General features: G+C 32.1%; 1 protein-coding gene across 1 annotated transcript; it reads left to right on the top strand.

Annotated features, from left to right (window-relative positions):
- Nucleotides 1-362: 362 nt before the first annotated feature.
- Nucleotides 363-8,764, top strand: Hyccin (PI4KA lipid kinase complex subunit hyccin). Its single transcript, XM_018516711.1, is given in 8 exon segments — nt 363-1,210; nt 1,966-2,100; nt 2,924-3,047; nt 3,458-3,677; nt 3,755-3,901; nt 4,103-4,233; nt 4,351-4,467; nt 7,294-8,764. Coding segments are annotated over 8 exon segments (1,554 nt in total). The 5' UTR covers nt 363-1,060; the 3' UTR covers nt 7,824-8,764.
- Nucleotides 8,765-15,235: the final 6,471 nt, after the last annotated feature.

Raw genomic sequence — 15,235 nt, 5'->3', positions numbered from 1 at the left:
CACAATTTCTGTTTTGTTGCATGCGCACTAATGTATCAAGATAAAAAGCGCATTTTTTTGATATTTTAGGTCTGTTTTTTCTGTGGCTGTGGATAAGTGTATAGATAACTATACTTTTGGAATTTAAAATGAGATAAGTATATTTTGATATTTGGCGAAAACGAGAAAGAGACTTCTAGTGCAGTCTAGTGCAAGAAAAACAGATTTTAACCAAAGATTGGATTGGACTGAATTATCACCTTTAAGTGAATTGCGCAGTCGTCGTCTTTGGATACGGGACGCACATCTAGAATATCTGTGCGCTATGACTGTTGATCGAAAAAAAAAGATTCGAAGCTTCATTCTGGTCGATTAAATTTAACGTTGCGTAACGTGTACATATTTCTCGAACCATACGCATTCAAATCTCTTCCTAATTCCTTTCGGATCCGCAGCTGTAAAGTAGCTGTAAGCTGAATACTGCGCCGCGCGCAACAGCAGGACAGCAGGTAGTTGCGGCGCGAGGAGGTGCAAGTGCAGTTGCTGGCTGGTGAGGCTGATATGCGGGGTGCAATGTAGTGCAACTGATCGAGCGTGCGGAAATTGGCGGAAATCAACGGAGATCGTGCGTGTTCCACTATCTTCTTCCCTGGATGGATCTTAATGGATCTTCGTCCTTATTGGGACGAAGTGTCACGGTTCGCTGATTGTTCGAACTCGTTCGTCTGCGCGATAATTTCCAACGTGTAACGCCATTGGTCGGCTAAAGCTAAGAATCAGTGCGGTTGCAGTGACTGGTGATAACCTCGGTGGTCGCGTTGACTTCTCACGCTTCAGTATCGAGGTCGACGACGACGGCGACATCGGCGACGCGAACAGGACGGGAGCCCGCGACATGTAACCGGACTCGGAGTACGCTTGTGCTATTCTTCTTGATGCACCGCGCGTGGCTGAGCGACTATTCTACGTCAAACCTGTGTGATGATCTCCGTGACGGTGACGGTCAGCGAGTCGCAGTCGAAGCCGAGACTCCGAGGCGTCGGTAAGATCTTCCCGATTTGTTGACGAAGGCGAGGAGAAAATGACGGAAAGTTTGATAAACGAGTGGCTGGCGGACTGTAAGGATGTCGCGCCGTCGGAGCTGCACATGTTCGCTAGAACGCTCTCGGAGGACAATGAGATCGTGCGGGCGCTCTATATGCTACTGGAGGAGCGTACCAAGTACAGCGAGGTATAATGCAAATGCCCGGAGAACATTCTCCGTTTACACCGAATTCTAGCCGGAACATTGCCTGCTAATTTCCTAACGATTATATTTGATATCGAGCTTTCTATCGCTACATTGACAGTTTTAGATGTATCATATCGTGCACTTATTTAGGAAAAAAAAGTTATATAATCCTTGACAGATTGAGAGAGAGAGATGCACAGATAAATCTTTAAAGATTTGTTATAAATTATAACTTATAATTAATTAATTGTATTACCTGGAAACAATTTGATATCATACTTCCTATGGCTGCAGTGACGATTTTACTCCTACATTGTGTACTTATTTAGAAAAAGAAATAGCCATAATCATAATTACTCACATATGAGTAATTAAAGATCTATTGTAATTAGTTAATTAGTGTTATTTGTATTTCCTGCAAACAATTATTAATGCTTTGATATCAAACTCTCTATCACTATTTCGATAGTCTTAGATGAATCACATTGTGTATTTATTCAGAGCTATATAATCATTGACACAATGAGAAAGGAAGACATATGAGTCATTAAAGATCTGTTATAATCTATTAATTAATTAGCATTACTTGTAAATAATGTATAATTAGAATATGTATAATTATACATATTCTATCAGTAAATAATGTACAATTAGAATATGTCAGCAATTTTAAATATTTGTTAAAAGCACACATTACTTTGATTATACAAAATAAAATCGGATATTTTTTTTAATCCTAGATTATTGTGTTACAGTTAATGGACGAAGTGTGTAACCAGTTATACAACTTTTATCGATCTCGAGAAATAGAGTTACAAAGGTTCACCCTACAATTTCTACCGACGTTAATATATATTTATTTAAATTCTGCTGCACATGGTGATATTAAGGTAAGATTGTACTTTTATTGAAAATAAGAATATAATGATGTCTTAAAAGTTGGCAAAACAAAGAGAACAGAATTAATTCTAAGTAATATTTTTATTTGTTGCTTATTTATTGCTAACAATTGCTGAAGAGAAAATTTGTTGTTCTGTAAGTTTTTAAAAAAATGATGTTTCACTAAAGGAAGATTAAGTTAGCAGAACAATAAAAAATATATATGTACTATATTTGTTATATGTATATTATTTCGCTAATTCTTCTTTAGCAGAACATCATTTTTTAAGAAAACTTACACAGAAATTAATTTTTTTCTTTAGCAACTTCTAGCATACAAATAAATAACAAATAAAAGTGTTAGAATTGCTTCTGCTCACTTTATTCTGTAAACTTTTAAGATGTAATATAATATACAGAATAATGTTCCAATGTACCGGCTTATTGTGTCATTTGTCAATCGTGTTTTATGTTATCATGGTATATAATTGATATTTAAGCAGATTTATGTAATCCAAAGAACATGTAATTCATATGACAAATAAATTAATATTTTGTATTACCCTATTGTCATAGAATTACTAAATATAAGAAAAGATTATTAAAATTTATAACTTCGTAATTCTATGACTAAATGGTAATACAAAATTTATTTGTCATGTAAATTACATGATAGATAAACTAATATTTTGTATTATACTGTGTTGTACATAGAATTACAAAGTCATTGTATAGATTTTGATAATATTTTCTTATATTTCTTATATTATAATTTTAAAACAATTATTATAGCAAGTTCTAACAATACATTTATTAATTTTATCTAATTTCCAGAGTTGTCGCTCCCTTGAAACTCTGTTAATTGGATTATATAATCTAGAAGTGGTTGATAAATCAGGACAACAAAAAGCAATCTCATTTAGATTACCATCCCTTGCTATGCTTTATATATAAGAGAGTAATCATTGAAGATACATTTTATGTAAATAGATACTCAGTAAGACTTTGGTTCAGATTACACTTCTAGAACTTAAAGCGTTAGCACTTTGGTTAGATGATATCGGACATTCAATATATCAAGTATACCATTTAAAGTGAATTTAACTGACACCGAGTTCAAAATTGCATCTCAGCAAAATATCATGTTACCGAATATTAGCTTACTATAAAGGAACAGCATTGAATGGAATTAAGCAAAGATCTTACTGTAATTTGTGATTTGATAATTAATATTTAATACAGATATATTTAATTTATATTAATGATATTGTTAAAGAAAATTCTAAAAAAAAAAGTATCAATTGCCAAATTATTTTATATTTATTATAGATTTCATAGTTATTTAATATAGTGTATTTTTTTAAATATAGCCTGCGAGTCTAGCACCAGCTTCACTAACAGAAAGCGCCGTACGTCGTTTTGAAGAATGTAATTCGAAACTTGTGAGCTGGGGTCCATTGCAGCAAGTAGAAACATTAAATGCACAAAATAGATTGAAAGTTATGACAGCCTTACTTTTTATTTATAACCAACAACTTGGATATATAAATAAATTTGCTCTAGAACAATTGTGCAAAGTTGCAACAAAGTAAGTTCGACTGTAATTCTTAGCTATACGAAAGCTGTTTTATTTTTGATTGCAATGTAATTTTTTTTCTATTGCAGACTTGTTACTCAAGGATTTATGAAACCAGGACATCATCAACGTTCCTCATATGGCAGTGAGTCTAGCTTTGTTCCAAGGCTTTTACCACGTATACCAGTATCCAGCCAATTCCTCTTGGAATTCTTGCATGCTGTATATTTTGCCATGTATGTAATGTATGCATTTTGCGAATTTAACAGCATTTTAATCTGTTATCTATATATTTATTATTAAATATTTTAATTATTAAATACATCGATTCTGGCGAGCATAGCATCATGGTGAACTAATTTGCTAGCATTGCGTCTTATATAAACATATACGTATTTTTTTTCTCTATAATACATGAATAATATTCTTATTTATAGGTATAACGAATGTTGGTATGTAGGAACTCAAGCTATAGAAGATGTTCATAACAGAGCATGTTATGAAGCATATCCAAATGTAATGTTAGTTACCAATGCTATACGCAATTCCGCCAGTTCTGGAGCACCAGGTAATTGTCATTATAGAAACAAGCATATAATGCATGTATTATTTATTTAAGCTAAATATGGAAGTAAAATGTTGCATAAAGATATTTTATAATCCTTTTTATCCTTTGGTCATTTAGGTCAACCGAGCGATGGACCAATTGGAATTAGTGTTGCATTGTCCCCAGCAACTACTACACCAACCATTTCGAAGTCTATGATCACAAATGCTTCCTTTCGTACTAAGAAATTACCAGGTATGTTTTTATATTGTGTTTATATATATTATAAATTATTAATCTTTTTACGACGACATATAATAAAAAGTAAATGTAGAGACAGAAATAATAACGAAGATTATAAATTGTAATCATTTTAAGAAAATATATTAATACTGTAATTTTTAAAATTATCTAAATTTATTTCGCAAAGATAATATATTTATATTCATTTCTATTAATATTTTTATTTGGCACTATATATATATAATAAAAAATTTATGTCTTATATATTCGAAATCAAACATAATTACGAGGTCTGTTCTAGAACTATCCGATCTCTGCGTATATCCTTGTATCCTGCGTATATCTCTTATTGTGGAAAACAGGCATTTAGTATTTAGGCAGGAATATTCTTACTAAGTGGCACGATCCAACAGCTATTCAGTCGATACGCAGTTGTGAGCGTCGCAAACTCCGAGCGTTGTATTTCACTTGCTCATTCATCTCATCTTATTCAGATTTTTTCAATTTTATCAAATAACTAGAAATCACACGGGACTATATCTAGACTGTACGGGAGTTGGCTAAGTTAGACAATGCCGTGTTTAGTAAAAGAATCTTAAATCAGGTGAGATGAATGAACAGATGAAATGCAACGCTCGGAATTTTCGATGCTCACACAACTGCGTACCTTTGCCGACTGAAGCTGTTGAGTCGTATCATTTGGTGGGGGTATTCCTCAAGATATCCTCTAAATACTAAATGCCTGTTTTCCACGAGAGAGAGAGAGAGAGAGAGAGAGGGGGGGGAGGAAGGGGGAATGCCCAAAGATAAAGATATATACAAAGATCGAATACTTTTGGGATAGATCTCGTATTGTGTTTTACACAAGTTTGTACATTGATGAATATTTCTGGTAAATAAAGGTGCCAAACTACTAACAATATTAACATCACAGCTATGTTTCCATTCAAATAGCTAACACATATAAATAAAATTATAATTGTGTGTTTGAATATTAGTTACCCCTTTTACACAACCCTGATATGTACAACAAACATAAATAATACACAAGCGGATACATATGCATGGACATGAATGTGTCGAGTACGAGTACTTTAGGTCCAAGCTTGCATGTGATCCTCTAAGTTTTATGAAATTATTGCTGAATTGAAAACGTTTTGTTTCATGAATGAATAGTTGTCCAAACAATATTGATACAGTAACTGCACACATTTTCGGGAAAATCACGTACAATGTACTATTCATGTTTTCCCCTCATCTGTATTGTTTGATTTCCTTAATAACTCGTAAATCATAAAAAATACATATATAATATATTATTATAAATAATAATATATGAAAATATTACTTGAACCAAGTTCGCACATTATAAAATTTTAAAATATGTATAAGTTAGAGAGTAATATAAAAAGTCCAAACAAATGTGGATTGCGCGTCTATGTCATTAGACGATCTGGATGAGAAGTTATTTGCGGTCGAATTGAGCAATTGTCAAGCCGAGAAACAACAGCGACCGGCAGTATCGGGCAGCCACAAACGTCGTCCATGGCATTGGAAGCATGCACTTCCAAATTCGGTCGATAAAAAGGATACAGGCGCAGGAAAGGCGCAGTCTTCCTCCTCATTGGAAAGTTCTAGACGTGGAAGTATATGCAGCAGCAGCCAAAGCTCACCGATAAAGTCCTCCCCTAAAAAGAGCAAAGATCAGCAATCAAAGAAAACATCTATCGACAATAAGGACGATATTAGTCAGAAAACTAGAAAAGACAGTAACGTAATGTGCGACTCTACTTTTTCCGACGATAGATTGGCAGCTAATGCTCATCTATATAGCTTGTTAGAGGAACAGGCTCTGGGAGAGATCATTCGTGAATCGGTGGAAAATGTATATACAGAAGGCAACAGTAGATCAATGTATTATTGTGCCACTGCCGCACTGTCGTCAAACACATGGTATTATCACTCCAGTTACAACACTGTAGGAAGGCGTAAAATCTCATCACGCTATGATTCTTCATCAAACTTACAATTATATTTTAATTTGGTATACACTAGCGCACACGCAGGAATGAGTTGTTGACTTATAATAATTCATGTGATCGTGGATGTATTCCTTTCAGAAATACCACTCCCAGCTATAATGAGACATACGCATAAAACAAAATCTAAACAGAAACCAGCGCATGACTGGAAAACATGCATGTCGACATGGCACATTTATCTTCCCGCACCAAGAATTTCAAGTATATTGCTCGACTAGAAAATGTATTCGATGTTCCTTTCCTACTATTTTATCTGTTTCTCACTGTTATTATTTAAGTATTACTTTTGCAATTTATTCCTTTCTTTTTTTATTCTAATTTTCTGCATTGCGTATATTCTCTATATCTAATGTTACATAATATTTTCTACACAACCTACATATTCCGTAAATGTTTTAAATCCACTTATTTACAATATGTCTATAGTTGTATGTATTATTAACTTATAATTAATAGAAAAAAAATGAATGTGATATTGGTTTACATATTTTACAAAATATCTCTTGTTATCTTTTTTTGTTAAGGAAAAAATTTTTCATTCTATGCATATGCACAGTGCAATCAATATGCTATTTAAATGTTCTATTTTATTTTAATTTCTATTCTAGGCGAACATAAACAAATTGTATCTATAGCATACACATTTTATATGTGTAATTTAAATTAATTACGTATATGTGTTTCCTTGCCTCTAAGATGCTTGTTAACTTTAATATTGCTTTTATTATTGTCAATTCCAACTCGATGATGAAAGTTTTTTTTCTTATAATACAGAAACCATTTTTTTTGTCTTCAGATGACATACCAATACAAGTTATAAAAGATGACACTACCGGAGAGGGTAAAGGTAACCTGGTGTCAATCATGGAGGAATCAGAATCAACTGAGCCGAACCGTATTGGTTCCATGAGACAATCAAAGGAACAAAAGACTGCTTCGAAGATTACGAATTTCCCCGTGCTCGGAAAAAAACCTAAAGAGAAAGAAGGGAAGGTAACGAAAAATGCTCACATCGCATCCGAGAAGAAGCTCAGCTCTCAGGCGACATCGAAGGAGAGTATTAAAGGGAGTTTATCAATGTTAAATAGTGAACAGCAAGCAGAAATTGACGCAAATGTCAATGGATGTGCGATTCGAAAGAAAAATAATGTTGAAAATAATGCGATCATAATAGATCCAAATGTAGCGTTGATCGACGGCGAGAGACTGGCGTTAAGTAGAGAGACTGACGTTACCGATGGTAGTAATATGGAAAATTCTATTAATTTAAGAGCACACAATGAAACAGAGTCCATTGGTTCTTCTATTCAAATCAGCTCTGTTTAATGACGATAAAAAGTCTATAAAAAATGTTACATAAAAATAATAGTAATGGGTTGAAGTTATTAAGCAAATAAGCCATTTTCTTCCATCTAACAAAATCTTATTAAATCCATGTATAATGTATACACGTTGCCTTTTCCTAGAATTATTTAAGATCACAAGCACTATTTTCTCAACAATGTATATTGCCACTACATTGTGCGATACTTATAAGGATCGTATATTTTTTTGACATGTAGTAATTTTAGTCAGTTCATTACTCTATTGATCTCCATAATAAACATAAAAATGAGAGAGGGAACAATATGAACTAAAGGTATACGGTTGTTTCGTTAAGTGTTTTATGCATATTGGTATATATTGACTAATTTTTGTAATGAAATCTATAATTTATTCCATATATTTTATAAATATACGTCGTCATACATTGTAATACCTTTTTATCCAGATACAGTTATCGAACTTTACTTCTAGAGATTATAGATCATTACAATTCGGGAAAATAAGTATTATCATAATGCAATACATATGGATATATATTTGGATATATATATATTTGTGTTTAACCCAGATGTGTGCCTTCATGTAGTTATAGCATGCCTTTCTTTATGATTCCAAGTATATAAGTAATAAATTTGTATCGGAAGATACATTATAATTGTCATAAATGCAGCATAAAACGAAGAATAGAGGTGAGTGAGATGAAACGAGGAAATGGAGTATCTAAAACAAAGCTGCGGTGTCACTTAACACTTTGACGGCTGCACTTTTCAGAAAAAAATTTGCTCTTGCCGCCAGCATATAATGACAAAAATTACTGGCTGTCGTCGGCACTTTTTGTAAGCTTTATTACAAATTGAAAGCATTGATTCTTCATCACTGTTGTCTGATACCTAATTGCTAACATTCGATAGGTTATCAGCGTACACCTCGTCAATTTCACACATTTTTAAGGATATTTTCTTTAAGTTTATAAATATATAGCTTTTGATCTATAAATCTATAATATATATATACTATTTATTAATATAACTATATAGTGTATATATATTAAATACAATATATATATCATACCTTTCGCAACAATCAATGCCAGCTAATAATCGCTAAGTCCGGATCTACAATAGGGTTTTAAACCTTAAGCCATAAGAAATGGATGAATCACAATTATTCTTCTCGGATTCGACTGTAATTGGTTAATTTCTTATGGCTCAAGGCTTAAAACACCTATTGTAGATCCGGGGTAAGGCCTGTTACACAATAGGGTCGTAAGCCATAAAAAATTAAACAGTAATAGTCGATTATTTTTCTCAAATTCGACTGTGATTGGTCAATTTCTCACAGCTTACGGTTTGCAATCCTATTGTGTAAGTTCGGATCTGCAATGGGTGTTTTAAGCTTTAAATCGTAAGAAATTTATGGCTTAAGGCTTAAAAATTTATTGTAGATCCGGCCTTAATCAATTTACGTACATATAAACTCAGCCGATAAAGGTGTTTCTACATAATTCGCAAATTGCAAGACGTAATTCGCAAACGCAGAATTTTTGCGATTTGCGAATTATGTAGAAGCACTTTAGTCCGAATCCACAATAAATGTTTTAAGTTTTAAGCCGTAAGAAATTGACCAACTACAGTTAAATGCGAGGAGAATAATTGATCGTAATTCATCCATTCCTTATGGCTTAAAGCTTAAAAAAACTATTATAAATCCGAGGTTAAACGCTGACTCAATGAACTCCCGTATAGTCAAGTCAGCCGATAACCACTGGCTCAGTGAACTCACGCACACGTGAGTCCGGCCATCAAAGTGTTAATTATAAACAACATGAATAGGTATCTATATACAGAGTATCAGGCATATCTGGGTTGAATAATAGACACCTGCTATTAATTTTTTCATAATTGTTCCAATGTAATATTAAAGATTCATGACGAATTTTTGTTTTTGCAAATAGTAACATATATATATATATATATTAATATAATTATATGTATATACGATATATATATAATTGTTGAAAATAATTACGAAATTCAGATGTAAAGAGAAATTTTATTCTCACGTGAACGTTGATCATCTACGTTGAAAATGATCAACTATCAGAAAAATACGTTATCTGTGCATAAAAAATGGGAATTTATTAGTAGTAAGTATGTATTTTTCAATAAAGTTCGACTTAATTCTACATTTTATTATACGGCTTCCATGATTTATGGCTCGGCCAAGACGCGGTCTTTTCGTGTAAGATCGCAACTCTTTAAACTTCTAATTCTAAACTTAATACATTTGATTAGTAACATAGGAATGACAAGTAGCAAAAAGAGAATCACGTTTTTTAAGCGCAATACGAATTTTTATCTAAATAAAAAGAATTAAAAATATTTTTATAAATTAATGATATTAATAAGAAATATTAATCTATCTTTAGAGTCTTTAAAGTCTTGCTTCATTTTGTATGTCTATGCGCATTTCTTTTTAAACGAGATGTACAAATATAGATGTAAAGTTGGCGAATGAAAGAGAGATGCGCCAAAGACTGTAATACGCTACGCTACTTCATGTGATATTTAGTTCTCCCTTTACAATTTTTTTCCCTAAAGAGAAGTTAATTTCATAAGTTTCTTCAAAGGATACTATGATCAATTCCTATTTCTTTATGCACGTTTTGTGAATTCACAGTGTTGTATTAAACTATTAATGTGTAAATATTATAAAAACTAATTGTGTATAGAGATGAGAGAAGAAAGTTTGATTCAAATATAAAAGAATCTTAATATATCGTGAATTGCATTTGTTAAAAATAGGTCGAAATATTTCGAACTATGAAACAATATATCATGAATGAAACGGAGTCAATGCTTGTTTGAAGGTCAATAATTAATTATTCTGTGGCCTATATTGTATTAATTAAAGTATAAATATGAATTGTAAAAATACATTGAAGTTATTTGTGAAAAAATTGATATGGCAACAATAAAAATAAGTGCCACTACTTTATTCAAGATTCTTTACAGTGATTTCTTTCATTCGATGTGATAGAACTGGAGAACCTTTTAAAACTGCATGTTCCTAATATACATATCTAATTATTTTCATGCAGGAATATTACCTTCTACGTTTGTCTTTGTATTATTTAAATAAAACTGTTTTAAAAACGTTTCTTGAGTTGTAAAGTGAATATGAATTCTATAACATATATTAATTTCTTCGTTGTTTGTTTACTGTATCGAAAAATTCTTGTATTTTATCATATCTTTAACATTTTAGACTTCAATTTTTAAGTACTTTTATTCCCAGATCTCTTTATATTTATATGAGAACATTTTTTCCTATTCCAATCTTTTTTTGATATTAGATTTTTAGGTACTCTCTGATTTGTGAATAATTCAAGCCGCTTTTAGACGATCAATAGCGCCTATCGAAATATCGCTTACAGAGTGCTTTTTAGAATGCGAAACGAAATCCGCGATTCGAGCCGACTATCAGTTTTACAGATTCGCAGCTGTAAATCCTCGATCTGACCGCGAAAGGGAAATAAGTAGCTTTCCATTATATGGTAGCTAAGGAAGATAAACGGACGGATTATCCTGCTATCTCTTTCGCGATTCTCACATCAGGATAGCGGTCTTTGTCAGGAAACTTATTTGCATTTACATCGCAAATACATCATTGAAAGATTACCGAATTTTTAAAGGAATCCAAGACAATAGAGATAAGAAAATTTTTCAAGCAGATTTTAAAGGACGGTCGTAAATAAAGTTCAAGGGTTTACAAATATAAGATTTTCAGATAAGAAAATGCATTCTCTTGAAAAAAGTTTCGAAAGGTATCTCGATTTTCTCAAAGATTTTCTAAAAAAAATACAAGATTGTTAATATTCCTCAAACCTTTTAATTTTAACTTCCAACTTTCTTTTCTCCGAATATTGTGTCATTCTATTTTGTAACTATATTTTCTCGCTCCAAATTTTAATTAAAAAAATTGAATCTTGTCGACACCGCGCACCGACATGTCAACCACTATATAACGCAATTAATACGCGAACTGAACGTGACGTCTATCAATTATTATCTGGGGATGACAATTAATACCCAGAAATTTCGGTCATAACAGGGATAGATTATTAACAGATGATATAGTTATATCGCAATGACAAGCATGACGAGTTTGGCAATATTGGTTTCACACTACTGAAAATACATTGATACATTGAGTGGCATTCAATGAAATACCTTTTTAAAAAATCGATAAGATGCAAACTGTTTCAATAAATTTGCTGATGTATTTAAAACAAAATTTCTCTGACGCTGAAATTACATATGTATTACGTATGTCCTTGTTGGAAAGAAGGTGAATAACAGGGAATGGAAGAGTTATTATTTCGTTACTTTTTCCGTTACTATTTATAATAATTTGATAATGATGTTGCAATTTTTTATCACTATAATGATAACTAACTATATTAATTAGGACACGTCTATACCATATAAAGGTATTCGGCGAAAGTCGAAGAGAGTGATATATAAATCTTTGTTAGAATGTAAATTTTGATACATGGGTCGTGTTCGGATACAAACTGTACTAACTACAGTTATGTTACGTATAATCTATAGTTTTTAGTGTTTATAGTACTGCACTAGGGTGTTTTTGCAATAACCATCCAGATACGATAAACGCTAAAATCACGTTATCCTTTTCTTAATTAGTTGTTAAGAAAGAAAAATTTTAAATATTATATTTAGGATGTAGTCAAAATTTCATTACAAATATTTAGAAGAAATATTCGATCGATTAGGAGAAAGAGTTTTACTAAATTTTATTAAATCAAAGAATATTTCAAAGTATTTATGCTATTGTACTGACTGCATCTTTAAACGATTACGAAACAGCGAGTTTATTGAATTTCTGATAACATTAAGTTGCACTTGACAGATCTGTTTAGTTTCTGTTACTGATCTGTTAACTTATACTTCGTTAAAAAATGTTTATTTGATTCTTACTGGAATAATGTAAATGTTATTGCAATATAACTATAGTATATATAATATGTTGATCCAATAACGTGGTTTGTATCTGTCACTTTACAATTGATAAAATTGCAGATTCTATAATAAAACAATATCTACAGTAAATTAATATCGTAAAATCAAAAAAGACCTACGACATTTAAATAAATTTTCAATAGTTTCAATATATGTGTAAAATAAAGAGTATGTTAGATAAAAATTTCTATCATTATTGATTCAAAATAAGATTCTTTATAATCAATATACTTTGCTCGTTTTTAATCTTTGTATCGCTGTTAAGTGCTCCTCCTTTGTAATCGTTTTCAGTTGGTCGATCACAGCGACTTGAATTTATGGAATATCGTATTTTTGGCCTCTCAACTGCAATTTCAGTTTCAAAAACAAGAAATATTCAAAGGAAGATAAGTTCAGTAAATAGAATAGGTGGTATATAAGGTGTTTTTTTGAATTATTCGACGATAATACAGAAACTCAAACCACTGTGACTATCTAACTGAACGACTACAAAAGAGAAATACTCGACGGTAATGCCAAGATTGAAAAGAAGGGCAGAGCAGCGTAACTGATTGTAAAGGATCTTATTTTGCATAAAAAGTATTCGACATATATTTTTCTAGTGTATTTTTTATTTTATATTATTTTTTAAGCTTATGGATCACACTGTGCAATTATAGCGTGCTTTCTTATTAAAGTATATTCCTATACATTGCATATTTTATTCGAAAAATAAAAAAAAGATATAGAAATGCCTCTGAACGTCTTAGAATGTTTTCTTTCTTGGAAGTCGGTGTTGCATGGATTAAACGTATATAAATTAAATTAAATTTAAATTTATATATTAAGATGATTAACTCCTTAAGAAGGCAAAGAGGGACATTTAAAAAAATTCAATATTAATTGTCACAACTAAATTTTAATAGATAAACATTTTTTAAATAATTGTTAATAAAATTGTTAACATATAAGCAATATCATATTATTATTATATTTGTAAATAACTAACACTTATGTATAACATCACATGAGATCACAACAAAAATTATATCAAGTTACAAAATCACATTTTATTTTTTTAAATTGTACTTTTCCACTGAATGTATTTCATGAATAATAATAAAATCTGGGTTTCTAAATAAAAAATTATCCAAATTCTTCACATATTAGTTGAAAATTATATTTCAAACTTGTCATTTTTATTTATTATTTTTATTTATTATCTCAAAAATAATTTATAATCATATTTTAAAAGGACAAAATTACGGTCGCGTTGTAAAATGGGACTAAGAATTATAATTTGAAACTGTTCCTTCTAATTTGGAATGGTTGATCACTAACATATATATAAGATTACGAAGGTCAATAAAGTTAATTTTTAATGAAATTAGTAGAAAAAAAATTAAGTATTCTTCATATTTTTATAAAGAACTTTTTAGAATTAAAAATTTGAAGTATATATAAGTTTTGTGGTTTATCGTTTATCATTTATTTAAGGTCAAACTCTTCCAGCGACACCTGCCATTTCGAAAGTGTCGATTTTCCAAGTCCTTCAACTCTTTAATGCGAAAAGTATCGTTCTTCGCGTAAAGTCTGTGTTGTTTGAGAAGTCTGGAACCTCTTGCCCCGTTCCGGGCTCACCGCGTCCTTGGTGCGGGATGTCAGAATTTGCGTGTTTGCGTCTTCTATTCAGACACGGTATCGCAGCGGAAGGGCTGAGTGCACTCCGCTCCGTTCACTTCTCAACATCAAAGGGCTGCATTGCGATATCGCGCAGCTTCACGAATCCTGTCGATCCGCCGGAATTACCACGCGCGTGCTACATTCGCGCGTCGACGATGAACGCTTACTCGCGTATCAATATGCAGACTACGGCCAAAGCCAGGATATGAAAAGGCCCCCTTTCCCTCATCGACGAGCACCAGCTATTCGCTCGTAATGCAACCACCCCTATCTCCTCCCGGAGTAAAATCCGTGGAAATTCCTGCTTGCGCGCGCGGGTACGTTTGCGACGAAGCTTATCGGCGTCGCTGCTTTCGGGAGGAATGATAATCAAATCGCGCCGGAACTAACCGGAACCCGTGGCGGTAGAACGATGCGAAACGTGCGCGGCCGTCCGCAAACTCTGGAGTAATGCAGTATCTGTTGACATCCCGTTCGTGATAGAGATGTTTGAGAGAATTGATGAGGGCACGTCACAATTTGCAAAATTACGAGCAAATTTGTCCTTGAGATCACGAAACTTGCAATTAGCCTTGTTTTCCACTTATATTCATTAGTGTGTCCACAGAAAAAAAAACCTGATGAGAATTTACATTTTGCAAAATTATTCAATCCCTCTCCATGGTATTATTAATCTGTCTTAAAATTTCTTCTTCTTTCTTTCTAATC

The sequence above is a fragment of the Trachymyrmex cornetzi genome, unplaced genomic scaffold (assembly GCF_001594075.2).
Source record: "Trachymyrmex cornetzi isolate Tcor2-1 unplaced genomic scaffold, Tcor1.1 scaffold646, whole genome shotgun sequence".
Lineage (NCBI taxonomy): Eukaryota > Metazoa > Arthropoda > Insecta > Hymenoptera > Formicidae > Trachymyrmex > Trachymyrmex cornetzi.
The sequence above is the reverse complement of the archived record's forward strand: the minus strand, read 5'-3'. Positions and strand labels throughout refer to the sequence as shown.